Raw genomic sequence first — 18,879 nt, 5'->3', positions numbered from 1 at the left:
TCAGTGGCTCACAGGACCAACTTGTGATGAAGTATCTTTAGAGAGATCCCCCACCCCTGAAGTACCAGTTCCCAATCCTGGAATACCCACCCGCCTTCTATACATCAGCACTGTCTCATCCTTCAGAAAGGGAGGTAGGCTAAGGACTTTGCTAGACTAGAGGGGAGGAAGGATAAGAATCTTCTTTCCCTTCTCATGCTTACGAGAGTGTTGTGGTTAATTTCAGTAGCCAAGGCTACTGAATAGTGGCAGAAATAATCCTAAAATAATTTCTACATAACAAATGGATGAACCTACAGAATTATTTCCCTTATTCAAATGGGCTTTCAAAGTCTGTTTTTTCCCCCAAGAATAATATATATTGCAATCTTTTCACTAGATTTACAGAAGGTAAAAACTAAAGAAAAAACCACCTTAAATTTAAAATGGTCTCTGTTGTATTTCATTGCCCCAATCAAAGCCTATGTTCAGAGACAAATCAATTATATCTACTGGGCCTACACCATGCTTTTGCATCTTGATTTGTTGAGCAACCTCCTGGACATGCTGTTTTGCGCCTTAGATACATCTTTTAAAATATTCTCCCATTAAAATATATATATATATATATATATGTATATGTATATAAATAGCCAAGATTAGCAAAACAATTAAAAGTGAGAACACAGTCTACTCTGGTTTGCAGCGTTGTCTTGGAGTCATATTCTGTCTCTGCCTTGCACAAAATAACAAGTCCCATTTGTAATGTGCTTTTTATAGATAGACAACCACATAGGATGTGTGCACCTGTGGGGGTGTGTGTTTGTGTGTGTGTGTGTATATATATATATATGTATGTATGTACAGTACACAAACAGTACATATATATATATATGGTCAACAAATCAATAGGCTTCGGTATCGCATCCCCTCAAGTTGGCACAACGCCAGCACAGAGCCATGCACACGGGCCACTAACTGATGGTGATGGTGGTGACAGGAATGCGGTTGAGCACGCAGAAGAGGAGAGCACAGCGCCAGAAAAGCCTCCCCTTCCCCAGCCCCGGTGCCACTCCTGAGAGGACCCCCTGCTGCTCCTGGATCTCTCATTGTTTTCTCCTCTGCCCCACTAGGGTGTTGCGCCCAACATACCTTTTCTAAAAGCTCCTGGTTTCTCTTAATGAAAAGTTGTTTATCTTCTACCCAGTGTGAGTCCTGTTTGACAAAGAATATCGCGCAGTCAGCATTTCAGAGTGGCACAAGAGGGCGTGTGTCGTCAAACGACTTGGCCAGAGTCATCTTCTCACCCAGGTTGGTGGCCTGCTGATGGCTGGTAAATGACACCCACCCCTTGTTATCAGCTCCTTCCTCAAAAGACATCGGGGCCAAAGTTGCCAGGAAAATATCACCCCCTTTTCATCGACACTCACTAATTTCTAACTTTTTCAGACTGAATAATCCAGGACCAGCCTTCCGGGGACTCAGAAGTGACCACACAGGCAAAAAGTGAAAAGGGTCAGAATGCACACAGGCTAGATACATATGGATGGAAAACATTAAAATGCAGAACCATAAATGTAGCATAGAGGCAAAGAATGCAGCTGGAGAGGCGGGTCTTTGTCTCAGCAGCTTGCGACCACCCTAGGCTATAAGTACAGGGCTCCTCTTCCTCTGGCCTTCTCTCTCTTGCCCAACCTCATTCGTGTTGTAGCGGGGTTCACACTCTGGCCAGAAAAACACCAGGGACAGAAACATCGAGTTGAACATTCTGACATAGTTTGAGAAAGGTCACTGTGGAGAGCCAAGCCGTGTCCTGGGTGTGGTCCATGCACAGGGCTAGAGGATGGTCAGACTGAATTGTTTGCATGTGCAGAAGAGCCAGCAACTGAATGCCTACCTGCCCTTTCTGAGCCAGAGTCGCTTCCAGATCTTCAATTTTGGCTTTATACCTTAGCACCTCTGCTTGCAGCTGTTCTTGAGCCTAGTGAAATCAAAATTCCAAAACTCAGTAAGTAAAATAAATGGTAACTCAATATTCCCCTCCCCCTTATGTTTCTTCATCAGAACTCAACAAGGGAGAAAAAAAAATGTCTATGAGCAAAGAACCTTTTAAAACTATCTTTAGGATCTAAATTCTTTTTTTTTTTTTAGGATCTAAATTCTTGCCTAAAACTTTCCATGGCCCCTTTTCTCACCAGGTTAAAATTCAAAGTCTTCAAGTGAGATGTGAGAACTCCCATTATATTTGCAGTCTTTCCCCCACCACTCATCAAGAGTTTACTCCTGATCTGCTGGTGATCTCCTTATTTCCTAAATATACCTTGTAACCCTACATTTCTCTCTTATTGGTATAATTCCTCTTCTGGAAAGCCTTCTCCTTCTTTGCCTCTCCCAAAACTTGCCATTCATTCAGAGCCAACTTTGTGCCCTAAATCTAAATCTAGATCGAGATGTATGTATGTATGAATGATGTGTATGCGGGGTGAGTATGTGTATCAGCATTTTTGGACACTAATCTTCTATGGAGCAACCTTAACTTCATTTATTTTCAGATTCTCTTGTCTTCTTCCTACATAGGACCTTATTTCCTGTGAAAAATTAGTGGGTTCTTTGTTTTTTGCCATATATTTTTTACTTATCTTAATTAAGATCTTGATAGGTTCTTTAGTATAATGTGGAATAAAGTCAGCATTGGAAGAGATCCTTTTTTCTTTTTTTCTTCCTTCCTGCCTTCCTTCTTTTTTAGGGGGAGAGAGGGTAGGGAGGAACAAAGGAAGAGGGAGAGAGAGAACCTCAAGCAGACTCCCCATTGAGGAGCCTGAAGGGGCTCGATCTCACAACCCTGACAACATGACCTGAGCCGAAATCAAGCAATGGATGTTTAACTGACTGAGCCACCCAGGTGCTCCCCCTCGGCCCCCCTGCCCCTGCCCAGTTCTTCCTTTCTTAAAAGTAATCTCTTGGGGCACCTGGGTGGCTCAGTGGGTTAAGACCTCTGCCTTCGGCTCCAGTCATGATCCCAGGGTCTTGGGATCAAGCCCTGCATGGGCTCTCTGTTTAGTGGGGAGCCTGCCTCCTCCTCTCTCTCTTTGTCTGCCCCTTTGCCTACTTGTGATCTCTGTAAAAAAAAAAAAAAAAAAAAGTAATCTCTATACCCATTGTGGGGCTTGAACTCACAATCCTGAGATCAAGAATTGCATGCTCTGACTGAGCCAGCCAGGTGCCCCTCCTTTTCTTATTCTTCATTGGGAGGAGAATATATCTTTGGACTGTTGAACATTATATTTAACTTTATCAGATTAAAAAAATCCCAAACTTAACTTCACTAATTATTTTAACTTTAAATGAGCATGGACTACAATCTATTTTCTCTTTTATCAAAATGATTACATCTTTTATTTTCATGATACTCATTCATCTATGTTATCTATTTTTGCATTTCTTTTTTTTAATATTTTACTTATTTATTTAGAGAGATAGGGGGTATGTAATCAAGAATGGCTGAGGGCAGAGGGAGAGAGAGAATCTCAAGCAGACATCATGCTGAGAGCAGAGCCTGATGCAGGGCTTGATCTCACGACCCTGAGATAATGACCCGAGCCAAAATAAGAGTTGGGACACTTAACCAACTGAGCCACCCAGGCACCCCTATTCTTGCATTTCTACTTTCTCTCAATTTACTCTATTATTCTTTTTCTAACATCTTGATTTGTTTTAGACTATTTTGCTGAGAATGGTTAAGTTTCTTTGACTTTCATGGCCAGAGATAACACTAAACCTTTATTTATTTATTTAAAGATTTTATATAAGTATTTGACAGAGAGAGAGAGATCACAAGTAGGCAGAGAGGCAGGCAGAGAGAGGGGGAAGCAGGCTCCTCGCTGAGCAGAGAGCCTGATTCAGGGCTCAACCCCAGAACCCTAAGATCATGACCTGAGTCAAAGGCAAAGGCTTAACCCACTGAGCCACCCAGTCCCCCTAAACCTTTATTTAGAGGTGGGAGTGAAGTGAGAGGAAGAACTGGTTTCTACATAATCACCTCTTCAAAAAACAAGATATATGCCATTTATCTTAATTAGCCAACCCTATGTTGGTGAGAATGCTTCATACATGCTAATCATGAAAATCACAACTATTATATATTAGGGAATAAACATTAAGGAACACACATACATCCCTTTCTAATGATTGCCTGCCTATCTATTCCAAATCACAGTGTTTTTTTAATTTATTTAATTTATTTATTTTTAAAAGATTTTATTTATTATTTATTTGACAGAGATCACAAGTAGGCAGAGAGGCAGGCGGAGAGAGAGAGGGGGAAGCAGGCTCCCTGCTGAGCAGAGAGCCTGATACAGGGCTCGATCCCAGGACCCTGGGATCATGACCTGAGCCGAAGGCAGAGGCTTTAGGAGACACCCAGGTGCCCCCACAGTGTTTTTTAAAAACGTTTATTCATTTATGTATAAATACGCATGTGTACATATGTATGTTACAATTTAAAAATACACAACTATAATATCTATCCTGTCCCATTAAACAACTACAAATAGGTCCTACAATACTCCTCAGCATACTACATACCCTTTAAACTGGGAAATAGGATAAAATCACTGGGTGGGCATAATCCTTTTTGTCCCATGTAAATTAATCTATGAGGCAGTTATGGCACCGGTGGTTAGGACTGTGAACTCAGAAACATAAGGTTGATACCCTAGCTTTCATCTAACTGAGGTATATATCCTGGTTTCAACCTAGCTAATCTACATTTAACTCCTACTAAGCTATTATCTCCTCTCCTATAAAAAGGACATAGCTAAGAATAGCATCTAACTCATAGGGTTGTTTGAGGATTGCATCAGATGATATATGGTAAGTGCTTACAATTAAGCCTGCCACACTGCACTCACTAAATTTTAAGTATTAGTATTGTATGTATGTGGTTTTTTGTTTTTTTTTTTTAAATAAGTTTCTGAGAGGCAGTTGTGATATAATGGAAAGAACATGTGACCTAGCAATCCAAGTTTTCTACTAATTAGCTACGTGATCTCGGGCAATTTAGTTAACCCCTCAGAGCCTCGAATTCATCTTTCATAAAACATCTGCCTTAGGGTGGTATCATAAAAATTAAATGAGATATTGTCAGTGAAAATTCTTTGGAAGCTGTCAATGTAATGCTGTGCACTTATTAACTAAGAGAAGAAAGTGGCTAACCACAGAAGTATTTTTTCCAAGCAAGAAGCTGAAAAAAAAAAGTGGATTATCAAAATTCAATATTGCCTAGCTTTGAAAATATAAGCTTTCAAATAGCAAGAATAAGAACTACTATCTTTAAAGGAACAAAAGCATCGATCTAAGTTGGTTCTAATGTCTCTAGATGCAAGGTTTGTTGACATAAAAGATGAAACAGTTCAAAAGCCGCAGTGGAGAGGATACAGGGGAAGCTATCCTACTGATATTTTTATGTGCATGGTACTTTTATGTTACAACTGCTGCAAGTCAATTCAGAGCCCTCTCCCCAGATGTATACTGACCTTGGCTTCCCTTTCAGCATCGATGATACCTCCAGTCTGCTCTTGCAGGAGGGCATATGCTCTTTGGAGGGCCTGATATTCTTTTGTTAATTGTCGAAATCGTAGCTCAGATTCCTCAGCTGCTAAACTCTTGAGGTTACAAAAAAGCCAAAAAATAATTAGGTTATGTTTGGGTCCTGTGTTCAATATGAAACACTAACATTTGTCCACTTTATAAAGAGAAGTAAATATTTGTTTGATACTGGATTCGGTGTAATTTTATTCTTTTTTTTTTTTGTAATTTTTTTTTTCAGTGTTCCAAGATTCATTGCTTATGCACCACACCCAGTACTCCATGCAATACGTGCCCTCCTTAATACCTACCACCAGGCTCACCCAACTACCCACCCCTCCAAAACCCTCAGTTTGTTTCTCAGAGTCCACAGTCTCATGGTTTGTCTCCCCCTCCGATTTCCCCGAACTCACTTCTCCTCTCCATCTCCCAATGTCCTCCGTGTTATTCTTTATGCTCCACAAGTAAGTTTTGTGTGGGGGAGTGGCAGAAGGAGATAAAGAATCCCAAACAGGCTCCACACCCAGTGCAGAGTCTGAGATGGGGCTTGATCTCACGACCCTGAGATCATGACCTGAGCCGAAATCAAGAGGTGGACACTTAGCCAACTGAGCCACACAGGCACCCTGTGATTTTCTTTTTTTTTTTTTCCCTGTGATTTTATTCTTAATTTTAAAGTATGTACATAGACACAAACACTGTAGTACTTTCAAGATGGACATCACATAAATACTTAATGTTTGTTAATAAGAGGCATTTGTTTATTTATACATATCTGATGCTTGGTTACTCTTTTGGTTTGGATTAGTCAATTTTGGATCCAAATGAGAAGAAGTTACACCTAACTTTTGGATTCAAATGGGAGGAAAAGATAGAGTTTTAGTCTCAATTCTTTTCCATACATCCATATGCAACAATTTCTTGGTTGGTCTTGAGATAAACTTAAAAATACACTTTCACAGCTTTAGGTCTCAAACTTCAGAGCATAATATAATCACCAGGAAGCTCTGTGAAAAATGCAGATTTGGGGGTCCTACCCACAAGATCCTGACTCAGGAGTTGTGTAGTAGAGTCCAGGAATTTTCACTGTGATTGAACCCCCCCTAGATGATTCTGACAATGGTAGTCTACAAAGCACACTTTGCTAAACCCTGTCCTCAACTGTATCTAGAAACTTCTTCTTCTAAGCCTCTTCCTCGGTCCTCACCTTCTTTGTGAGAAAAATTTGGGATAGTAACTTTATGTTTGAAAAAAGTCTTCAGGGCGCCAGGGTGGCTCAGTGGGTTAAGCCGCTGCCTTCGGCTCAGGTCATGATCTCAGGGTCCTGGGATCGAGTCCCACATCGGGCTCTCTGCTCTCTGCTCGGCAGGGAGCCTGCTTCCCTCTCTCTTTCTCTCTGCCTGCCTCTCTGCCTACTTGTGATCTCTCTCTCTCTCGCTGTCAAATAAAATAAATAAATAAAATCTTTAAAAAAAGAACAACAAAAAAAGAAAAATGTCTTCAAGTTACAGAACAGCATTTTAGACAAGTCGTAAAAGGGTTACATGACACTGGTGAAGCTATTTTCCAAGAGGTAACAAAGTAAAAATGGAACCATTGCGTGATCATTTTGCACAGCTCAGAAAGGATATAGGAAGTGCAATGCTTTCTCTCCATTTTAAATGAAAGATTTGGTGATAATATCACAGAAGACTAGAGAAGTGGAAAAGCTTACTTCATCTAAGTCATCATCAGGAGTAGCTGGTGTTCGGTCAGTTCTAAACGAGGCCATGGATGATGTCTCTGAATCCATGGAGTCCTCATCATAGCCAATAAATGGGTCCAAAACAGGCCTCTAGGGGAGGGAAAGTACATATTTACTGACACAACTAGAAGTGGGGAAAGTCAACGTATTATCGGGGCACCATCAACCGCCACATGTGCAAAAGGACACAGAAGACAGGGGTCCTTTAGTGTTTCTTGGAGGAATTAAACACTCTGGGCATGAACACAATAATTCCAATAAAAGTGTGTCTCCTTTTGTTTCACTCATGATGTTTTTGAGGAATGTTAATGAATATTTGGCTCTCTTCATAGAAACATTGGAGCCTCTTTTACATTACATTTTATACCATGAGGAGTTTATGTGATTTGCTCTTTCCAGTACTTAAAATATGATCAAGACATTTAAAGTCCAGGCACCTATTTGGGATTATCAAATTGTAAGACTTACCATCCAATCCCATATTCAAATCAAATAACGTACTTGATAAAAACAAAATCAAACAAATTTTAGACAAATTAACAAAACTCTGTGGATTATAAGAGACTATACAGATATGGATGGACTGAGAGTACCGTTACTAGTAATCATTATTAGAATAGTATCCAAGTGATGTATCCATATCCAATGGAATAATAAAATCAAACTACTATCAATAATACTCTCCAAGAGAGTAATAAAAATATACTAATAATTACAGGGTGAGTATGAGACACTAATATTGTTCACCAGGAGGCATTAAATCATGTGTATCTCTTGCATGTTCTTAGGAGTCTGACTCTCCAACTTGTCAGATAATGCCTTCTACATCAAACCGAGTGCCTTATTCACTCAGATAAAGTCATAATAAAGCAAACCTTAAAGGTTAAAATCCATAATGTAATAATTTTTGGACTTCTAAGAACTATTAAGAGATTTTCTTCTAGAAAATAGAGCCCATGGTTTGCTGCAGTTTAGGAACATTTGATTTATCACATCTTTGCAGGAAGATTCCTTGGCAAGCCTCACTTCTCTCACAGAGCTTGTGGCAAAAGCCTGATAACCTAGTTTTCCCATTACCTTAATTGGCTTGGAACTTCTTCTATGTTTTCTCCTACGGATGAGCTTTTCTCGGTCCTGGAAAACAGATGAAGAACTCAGATGTTGAGTTGGTACATGTTTCCCTCTAGGTGGTCCCACCACCCCCCACCCGCAATGATAGAGTTGGTTTTCCCCTGAGGCATTATGCCTTTCTATTTAAAATAAGATTGTGTTTTATGATTTTGGAAATTTTAAGGTTTGCTACTTACAGATCTTTTTAAAGATTTTATTTGTTTATTTATTTGAGAGAGAGAGCACAAGTAGGGGGAGGAGCAGAGGGAGAGGAAGACGGAGGGGAAAGAATCTCAAACAGGCTTCACACTGGGTGTGCTGGGCTTGATCTCATGATGCTGAGATCAGGAACTTAGTGGAAACCAAGAGTTGGTTGCTTAACCAATTAAGTCACCCAGCTGCCCTGCTACTTACATATTTTTTAAGTAAAAATACACTACAACCTTTCCTGATAATCTATGTGGATCTGAGAGCCTCCCAATAAGGAAGTAACACTGTCTTCCCATCAGAATCTTTTGTTACACTTGAAGATCAAGTAGCTCTGAAAATACTCATATTTTCCCAAAGCACAATTTTTCAGTTTTCCCAAACCCAAAATTACTTTTTATATAAGTATTAAAAAAGTGCTATTTTGCATAAACCTTATTCTTTTCATTTAATCAGTTGAAAGGCATAGCAAGCTGTCTCAGACTCTCATTCTCACCTGTAGCCTCTGAAGATGGGAACAGAGTATCTACTGGGTTGGAGTAATCTAGTGGGTTTTTTTGGGGGGGGGTTGTTGTAGTTGGAATGTTCTGGGAAACTCAAAGAATATCTAGAAATCACAATCGATTTCTTCCCCCCCCCCCCCCACAATCGATTTCTTGATTCATTGTTGCTGCGGATGGAGATATCCTGGGAATTTGGTGCTCATCCGCTAAGTATCCCACATATTTACTGTACAAATTTAAAGGTAGATTAAATAAGTGACAGTTTCCCTGAAAGTCTGGATAATATTTGTCAACACATCAAATTCTTTTTTTTTTTTTAAGATTTTATTTATGTATTTGACAGAGAGACAGAAAGAGAGCACAAGTAGGCAGAGTGGCAGAAAGAGGCAGAAAGAAGCAGACTCCCTGCTGAGCAGGGAGACCAATGTGGGGCTTGATCCTAGGACACTGGGATCATGTCCTGAGCCGAAGGCAGCCGCTTAACCGACTGAGCCACCCAGGCACCCCAACACATCAAATTCCTTTAAGAAACTTTTAGCTTAAGTACAGATACTCGAAGTCAAGAAAAGTATGGGTAAGTGGTTCTGGGATTTTCTAGAAATTAAGGACGTGGATGTGACCTAAGAGGCACACTGCTTTAGAAGGCCATATTTAATACATGGACTTGTTTATGCCAGTGATGTTAACCTTTAGGATTTCTTGCCATGTAAAATATTTTTACTATAAAACCTTAATATGGGGCGCCTGGGTGGCTCAGTGGGTTAAGCCGCTGCCTTCGGCTCAGGTCATGATCTCATGGTCCTGGGATCGAGTCCCGCATCGGGCTCTCTGCTCAGCAGGGAGCCTGCTTCCCTCTCTCTCTCTCTCTCTCTGCCTGCCTCTCTGCCTACTTGTGATCTCTCTCTGTCAAATAAATAAATAAAAAAATCTTAAAAAAAAAAAACCTTAATATATCTGAAACTTTTGAAAATTTAAGCTTGAATTACTCTAATACAGTATATGCCTTTTAACTCAACATAGATGATTTTAAAAAGATAAACCACAGATAGTTATAACCTGAAGTTATCATCTTTTCTCCCCTCAACAGCAATAAATCAGCTTGCTCACCTTACTCTGGAGACACTTGCCTAACCACCCCCCCCACCCCAACCCCAATTGCTGGTTCTTCAACTCTCTGGCCCTTGGCTTGGTCCTGAAGTGAGAGTGACCAGAGATAATAATAATGGAATAAAGACAGAGAGGCAAAGAGGAAACCGAAAGGCATCTGAAGGTCTTAGTCCACTGCTGCTGGCAAAACAGGCCTTGACCAGATGTAAATGGGAGTAATAACGGCTCTACAGGCACTGAGGTCATGGTCAGAAGATCAGGACTGAAATTTCCACTCTGTCATGCAATTACGATGTCACCTTCTGCACTTGACTCCCTGTACCCACACTGGAAGTCTGTGTGTGGTGTTTAGGGCAGAATGAAAAGTGCTTCGACAGAGGTTCATTGAACAAGTATTAAACTGTACCTATGTGCTAGACACTGAATTAAATGTTGGGAAATAAGAGGCATATGATCCTGTTATTGTTGGCCAAATATTTAATCTCAGAGCCTCAGAATCTTGATACTGGAATGCAATTATAAGGCACTACCTACCTACTCACATGATGATGCATTTGGAAGTTCTTTTAGGGTGTTCTGCAGCCACTATTTGTGTTACCAAACTAGTTAACAAAGGATTATAACTGAAAATGTATAAAACAGTTTAATAATATGAAGTATTTTTGGAGTAGAAGCTCTTCAACCTACTTATGTATTGAATATATAAACGTGGGCCTTTGGGGCTAATCTGAAATTATTAAGTGTTTCCAGTGTATGTTGATTTCTCAGCTACTTGCCCCTGGAAACAGCTTAGAGTTTATAGTTTCATCAAGACATACCCTTGTGAGCTCATCAATAATGTTCTGCTGCTCAATGACTTGAAGTTTTAAAAACTCTGTCTCTTGTTCTTCATTAGCTTGATCGAGGTCATTCAGAGATTTTAATTTCTTTAAGGGTGGGTGGGATGTTATTTTTTCTCTCTGGATTAGAAAAGAAGAAAGTATAGGTAGAGACTTTAAAATTCCCAAACTTGAACAGTTCACATAAAATATCTGTAGAAACTTTATGAGGCTCCAGCTAAATGTGAAAATTGCTCAGCTTCACAGATGCCATCAACAAAAACCCTCAAGTATATTTTATTTTTGACAAGTCAAAATCATCAGGGATGTCTGAAGATCTCGATAGCTTTGCTGTAAGTCTGTTAAGAGTGCATGAGCTTATCACTGTCCATACATAATTCAAGTGGTAGCATCTATTTCTCAACTATTATGCAATGTCTCAGAAGATGAGAGCTCCCATTGTACAGTTCTATAAAGAGCACGTTAGTGAAATTCTTGGAAGGAAGTCTCTGTGGCTGAGGAGCTATGTTGAAAGTTTCTTCTCTATTGGGAAGATTTTGGAAAGTATGCAGATCCCGAAGCACTCCTACCATTCTGCAAATTTAGAAACCCCTTTAAATTCAGAGCCAGCAACTTTCTCTTGCTTTCTTCCTTTAAGGTTCCTTGTTTACACAGGGAAAACCCCCAACTTTCATGAATAGCATTGTATTTTAAAAACAAACTCAGAGCAGTAAGTCAGGTTAGTGGTGTAATACAAAGAGGGAAGCTGCACTCTTACAGAGTCTGTGATACACACCATTTCCGAATTTTCCTTGGTAACAGCTTTTAGCTTCTCTTCCATGCGTTGCAAAGACACCATCAGCTCATCGTTCCTCTTGGCGAGGCACTTGTTCCTTTCCAGAAGAGGTTTACATTGTTTCTCGGTTTCCCGCACACGTTTTAACTGGGAAGACATAAGCTATAATTTGTCTCTTGTGCTGGAGTGGATGTGGGGGCAGAAGGAGTGAACCGACAGGGGTGAAACCTACCCAGGGCCACCTTGGTCTGCTTCTCTCTGTGTCTCAGAACTGACCATGTCCATCCTTCATTTAACAGCTCAACTGCTTTGTTTTCAGTTTCCTCTAATGGTTTGCCATCAGAGTATTCATAGCTCTGTATCAAGTATTACCTTCAAGGAGGTGTGGCCAAGGCTCTGCTTTTGGAAATGCTCAAGAAGAGCAATTGCATGCCTTGCTTGCCCTTGATTCCTCCAGCCCAGGTATCCTGCACACTCAGCCCCCATCTGATGCTGCTCATACCTCTCCCCAGGCCTGCAATGACCCTTCACTGGCTCAGAGAGATAAAGCAGCTAGTGTGAATCACAAGTCATTAAGTAGTGCAACCAGGACCCAAACCCAAGCCTGGTTGTCACCAAAACCTGTTCTGCCCATGAGATGTTGCTAAGACTCCTAAAACCGTACTAAGGCTGTTCATTCATTTCTTTAAGTTGTTTTTGTTGTTGTTGGTTTTTTTTTTTTTTTTTTGTAATCTCTACACCCAGTGTGGGGCTTGAACTCATAACCCCAAGAGCAGGAGGCTCATGTTCTTCTAAGCCAGCCAGGTGCCCCAAGGATGTTTATTTTTAAGAAGATGTTACTGAGGAAAAAAAATACTCTCAAAACTTTATTGATATTTGTGTTTAAGAATATTTCATTCTCACCGAGCTTAGGAAAAGTATGATTATATTCTTACCCACTCATAATTAAGAGTGACCATATTCTGGTTTGCTAGTTAGTCTAAGGCAGGGTTTCTCAACATCTGTACTCTAGACATTCTGGGCTAGATATTTTTTGTCATGAGGAGATGTCCTACATTGTAGAATGTTTAGCAGCATCCCTGGCCTCTGCCTGCTGGATGCTGGTAACATCCTCCCAGTTGTGACAATCAAAAATGTCTCCAGATACTGCCAAAATTGCCTCTAGCTGAGAACCACTGGTCTAATTTTATGAATGCTATCTTGGGGTAATTGTTAATAGTCCTCCCCACCTTTACTCTCAAAACTCTCATTTGGATGACATATTTTATGGTCCCTCTATACATAACAATTTCCATGTTAAAGTTCCTGTGCTTAGTTCAGTGACTTTATACTAATGTTTCTGAATGAGTATGTATTGGGGGAGGGGTACTTTAGCAAGGAAAGTGGTGGGGTCTATCTATCAGAACCATCTGACAAGATTGTTTAAAGTACTCACTCTTGCTTTTGAGAATCTAACATTATCGGAAGTACTGGGGTAGGAGAATTAGCTACCTATAAATATTTGAAACAGCTGCTTGTGGGATTCTAAAACAGTACTTCCCAACTGTATCCCAACTGCCATTTGGAAACTCATTTTATATCAAAGGCCAAAATTTTTCATAACCTCATTTATTCCTCAGATTCGAGTTTCAGTGTCTGAAGAAACTGTATTAAATATGAAACATATACAAGGACAAAAAATTATTCCACTAGGCTCACTATTTTAAACTTCGTCTCTTTTCTGAAGGTCAATGACAAGGGTTTTAAACAGTTAAATTTACTTAGTAGATGCTATTTACAGAAGATGCAGAAAAACACATGTAAAAGGAGATATCCGTAATTCTATCATACCATACATTAGTAAGCATAGATCCAAAGTACCTAAAAAAAAGGTTCCTTTTAAAAGATATAACTTAAATATTATAAAGTGTGAGAGTCAATACAGATATTCTTGAAACCACCAAAAGAAAATATCCAATATAGTGCAACTGACATCAGACAAAGACTTTAAGTCAAGAAGTATTACTAAAGATAAAAAAAAAAAAAATCAGGATGCAAACATTTAATAAATCTTAATTTACATGTACCTAGTAATACACTTCAAATATATATATAAAGCAAACTCGACAAAACTAAGAATAGATATGGACAAATCTGTTGGGAGAAGAAGCACACAGAAACAGTACAAAGATATAGGAGATTTTAAACAAGACTACTAATGAACTTGACTCAAAACACATGCAGAGTATACCTTCTTTTTATGAGAACATGGAATGTTTCTAAAATTGACAGTATGCTACCATTAAAAAGTAGATTTCAACAAGTTTTAAAGAATGAAATGATACAAAGTATTACTGACTAATGTAACATTGTGTGTCAACTGTACTTCAACTTAAAAAAAAGAAATAATACAAAGTATATTCTCTGACTACAATGGAATTAAGGTAGAAATCATTAGCAAAGAGGTAACTCAAAAATCTCCAAATGTTTAGAAGTTAAGCTTTATGGTGCTAAGTAAACCATGGGTTGAAGAAGAAATCATATATTAAAAAAGATTTTGAAATAACAATACATTATGACATAAAAAATGTATGAAGCTTAGAGACTTATGACTTCAAATGTATATATTTGGAAAAAACAAAATGCTGAAATTATAACTTCTTTGTACCAAGAACTACCATTAAGAATGTACAATGTGGGGCACCTGGGTGCCTCAGTGGGTTAAAGCCTCTGCCTTCGGTTCAGGTCATGATCCCAGGGTCGTGGGATCGAGCCCCACATCGGGCTCTCTGCTCAGCGGGGAGCCTGCTTCCCCCTCCCCTCCCTGGCCTGCCTCTCTGCCTACTTATGATCTGTCAAATAAATAAATAAAATCTTAAAAAAAAAAAAAAGAATGTATAATGTAAGGCACAGAGCAGGTTTTTTGTTTTTTTTTAAGATTTATTTGAGAGAGAGAGAGAGACAGCATGATAGAGCATGGGGAAAGGGCAGAGGGAGAAAGAGAAGGAATCCCTGGCAGACTCCATGCTGAGGCTGGAGCCTGACATGGGCTCGATCTCAAGACCCTGAGATCACGACCTGAGCAGAGACCAAGAGTCAGACACTTAATCGACTGAGCCACCCAGGTGTCCCCAGAGCAGGATATTTTAAATACAGATATACAAAAATGATGTAAAGAATTCCTAATATTAATAAGAAAAAAAAGGCAACACAAAAGAAAATTTTATGAAAAACAAAGGGCAAATCACATAAGGACACCCCAAAAGCCAAAAGATATTTGATAATTCACTCAACCTCATTATTAAGGAAAGTAAAAATCAAAATCCTATAATCAGAATATTGCTCACACCCACCATACTGACTAATATCATCAACGATCTGTGCATGTTGGCAAAGCTGGGGAGAAACTGCCAAGTCTCCCACATTGGCGGTGGGAATGCAATTGTTCTCACAACTGTGGAGACCCAGCAACCAGTACTTAGGTTGACCACATGCACACCCTACGACCCAGTCATTCTGCTCCTTGGTAAGTTCTCAGCAGAAATGAACACATCTTCTCACCAAAGACAGGTAGCAGCACTACTAACATTGAAACTGCTAAGAAACACTATAAATGCCAAGGAAATCGACAAGGAAATATACTGTGGTGTATTAACTGAATACAATAGAGTAAGAAAATGAATGAGTGACACACGTAATACAGTGAGTGACTTCCACAAATGTAATGCTGGACAAAAAAGCCAGACACAGAAGAGTGATTGCTGTAGGATGCCATTTACGAAACATTTAAAAAGTGGTGACGCACATCTACAGTGACAGAATTCAGTGAGTGGATTAGTTCTGGAAGGATATGACTGAGAGAATTCCCAAGAGAGGGAGGCTCTGAGGCACTGGTAATCTTCCAGGTATTCATCTGAGTGGTGGTAATATGGGTGTATTTCTTTGGGCAAGTTTATTAAACTGGAACTTTATTATCTGTGCACTTGCCTTTATTATGTTATACTTCCACAACGTCTTATAAATTTTCTTTTTTTTTTAAGATTTTATTTATTTATTTGATAGACAGAGATCACAAGTAGGCAGAGAGGCAGGCAGAGAGAGAGGAGGAAGCAGGCTCCCCGCTGAGCAGAGAGCCCGATGTGGGGCTCAATCCCAGGACCCTGGGATCATGACCTGAGCCGAAGGCAGAGGCTTTAACCCACTGAGCCACCTAGGCGCCCCTCTTATAAATTTTCTTAAACAAAACGCTTAAGGAAAATCACCAAATAAATAAACGAGTAATTCTGGGCAGAACTCACCAGTTCATTTCGTTCATCTCCAAGCAGGGTGTTCCTGTCTTCTAATTTTCTTATAGTGGCATTCAATTCAGCTATTCTCTTCTGATTTCTTCTCAAATCCTATGCACGGAAATTAAAATGGGTATTTCTTCCATAACACTTTTCACAAAGTTTGGGAATTCCACTCATAAAAGTAAGAGGTTTGGTTCCTTTCACCTGGCTTACGAGGTGAGAGTAAAATGTTCTGTATTTAGAGAAGAGTAAATATTGACTGTCTTCTAACCCTTGATATTCACTGCTTGGGTTGAAGACCAGGCCTGATTGAAACTGCAAACGAATTCCATGTGGCAGATACTCTCTGGAGCCCTGGCTCCTGGCAGGGTGACTTGTAGATGGTTGGATGAGCCTCTCAGATTTGTGAGCTCTGAGACTAAGGTCATTTAGTGATTACATGAGGTTCAAGGAGCATCTCTTAAGTCATGGCTGCACATTGTTTCCCACAGTTAGGACAAATGTCCTATCACACGTGGCCAAAGAATAAAAGATAGGGCTGGGCTTTGAAAATTCCTACATAATCCTGAAGAAAAAGGTCAGAGTGAGAAGGTTGGTGTATTACCTTCATGCCTTTGTTGGTACATTTTGCCCAGAGCTACTGGCGTCCCCACTGTCATAATAGCCATGGATCACTTTACACATGGCTCCCATGGACTGACTCCATGCTCTAGCATCCATAGGACCATTACAGACTTTCAATTCCATTATCATCTTACACTTTGATAGTGCTGTACTGTTGACAAACCAGTTTCCCACACATTATATCTCCAGATTCATAAAATCCTGGAGGATTTAGCAGAACAGTGAAGATTCAGCGAGGTTGTAATTCATTCAAGGTCTTGCGGCTACTATCAATAGATCAATAATTAATATTTATTGAATGCTAACTATGAACCAGACACTCTGCTCCACATTTTACAGGCTGTTTCTTCTAGACCTCCGACCAGCCTTATGGCCCATTAGTGCGTCTCTTTTACAGATGAGGAAACTCTGAGCAGGAAAATGATTTGCCTAAGGTCACATGGTAAGTGGCAGATCCAGAATTTGAACTAAAGAGTCTGACCCTCCAGCCCATTCCCTAGACAATTTTGCTGCACTGCAGGTAAATGTCAGGGATAGAACTGAAACTTACATCTGCTAAATCCTGGTTCCACCACCTACGGGGATATATATATCCTGAATACCAATTCATAAATTATTCATTATTTGGTTCTAAGTACTACTTTGGAACCTATCTCTGTTCTTAAATAATACATTTTCATCTTTTTAGCAGCTACATAATTTGAAAGGTATAAGTTATGAAAGCAAACTATATACAAGCTGATTTCTCTGGCTGCAGTTCTTAAAATAATTTCTCCTATAAAATGATCAAAATCCAGGGTAATAAGTGAGAAGTTCAATCAGACTAGAAGCTTTCAGAGGATGATTTAAACTGTTTAGTTTTTTATATAGTCACACAGTTTGACTCCTGTAGACGACAACCGGCTTCACCAATTTCCAACCCAATGGTCCACCCAAGGGCAAATTACCAGTCTTGGTAAGAGTTTCACCTAATTTATGACTCTTATAATAGGCTGAAGTTTGGATAGGTATCACATGGGTAGAAAAATTCTATGGAAGATTTAAAAAGACCTGTAATTCTCTTGTGATCTGCTAATGCAGGGCAGACCACTTTGTTGTCTATGAGTTTAAAAAACCCTGTTCCCAAGATACTAGTTGGTTTTATAGGAGGTGGTAGAATTGATTTCTTTGTAGCAAACAGGAAAAGAGCTTAAGTGAAAAGTAAAACTTGGGAGCTAAATAAAAGATGACTCCTGAGTTCTTTGTTTCAGCTTAGACAGACTTACAGGGCTGCCGCAGTGCTCAGAGCCGTCTCCTGCTCTTCCCGGAATCTCTCGTTTTGGACTGCTCATGTTACACTCGGCCTCCTTGACCAGAAAGAGCTGTTCATCCAATGCCTCCTTCTGCAGCTGCAGTTTCTGTACATAGCCAGTTTGGGTCTCCAGTTCCTTTTCCAGGGAAAAGATGATCCTGTCCTTGGCTTTAATCTCATCCATCTGAATTAAATGACACCCAGGACATTTTATTTAACAAAGTTGTAAAAAAAAAAAAAAATGCTTTTTTACAATGGTAGGAGTTTAACTTCTTTCCACTGATTGTTATGGGAAAAAATTATGACTGTGACAGGTATACCGAATTTATGAACAAGAGAAGGCAACACTGTGTAATGAAAGGCTATCCTCAGATAATGAGGCATCAAAGAGAGTAACTTTTTCTCTCTGGTATATCCTGTGTAGATGCTTTAGTTCAATATATTGTTTGAAATAGTCTAGGTTGGTTGGATTTAGAAAGGAGAGGTTAACTTTAAAATGGGTCATTTGTAAAATAAAATAAAATAAAATGGGTCATTTGTGTTAAAAAAGACACTCAATATTCTATTACAGGGTTTCCCAGGACAATTTTTGATGTTCTTCCTGTTCGGAGGAATAGCCTCTAAGTTCACTTTAAACAGTGGCATGCACTATGGTTATTTTCTGCTGACAAAGCTGCAGACTTTCCAGGACACTAGACAGTTCCTAAGGCCAGTATGTTTGCATTCAGGTGGCAAATGTGGAGTGAATTCAGGAGTGAATTTGGAACATGGTTCATGTTAGGTGGATCTTTCCATTGAGCAAACAGCTAAGGCAACCATTTTATTATGGTCAGAGAAAACCATGGT

At 39.6% G+C, this 18,879-nt stretch overlaps 1 protein-coding gene across 11 annotated transcripts in view; it reads right to left on the bottom strand.

Annotated features, from left to right (window-relative positions):
• The window catches only part of JAKMIP2 (janus kinase and microtubule interacting protein 2), a 172,749-nt gene that overhangs the window by 42,052 nt on the left and 111,818 nt on the right, over positions 1 to 18,879 (bottom strand). For 9 of the 11 annotated variants that reach the window (XM_045999746.1, XM_045999745.1, XM_045999744.1 and 6 more), the window contains 9 exons: positions 18,008 to 18,217; positions 16,128 to 16,226; positions 11,851 to 11,997; positions 11,055 to 11,195; positions 8,387 to 8,443; positions 7,280 to 7,399; positions 5,514 to 5,642; positions 1,877 to 1,960; positions 1,132 to 1,194 (listed from right to left, as the gene is read on the bottom strand). In XM_045999746.1, the coding sequence (XP_045855702.1) occupies positions 1,132 to 1,194; positions 1,877 to 1,960; positions 5,514 to 5,642; positions 7,280 to 7,399; positions 8,387 to 8,443; positions 11,055 to 11,195; positions 11,851 to 11,997; positions 16,128 to 16,226; positions 18,008 to 18,217 (1,050 nt within the window). The remainder of the gene's footprint in view (positions 1 to 1,131; positions 1,195 to 1,876; positions 1,961 to 5,513; positions 5,643 to 7,279; positions 7,400 to 8,386; positions 8,444 to 11,054; positions 11,196 to 11,850; positions 11,998 to 16,127; positions 16,227 to 18,007; positions 18,218 to 18,879) is intronic. The other 2 variants (XM_045999749.1, XM_045999753.1) reach the window with 1 other exon arrangement.

The sequence above is a fragment of the Meles meles genome, chromosome 3, assembly GCF_922984935.1.
Source record: "Meles meles chromosome 3, mMelMel3.1 paternal haplotype, whole genome shotgun sequence".
In the NCBI taxonomy this organism is placed as follows: domain Eukaryota; kingdom Metazoa; phylum Chordata; class Mammalia; order Carnivora; family Mustelidae; genus Meles; species Meles meles.
This window is presented reverse-complemented; position numbering and strand designations above follow the sequence as displayed.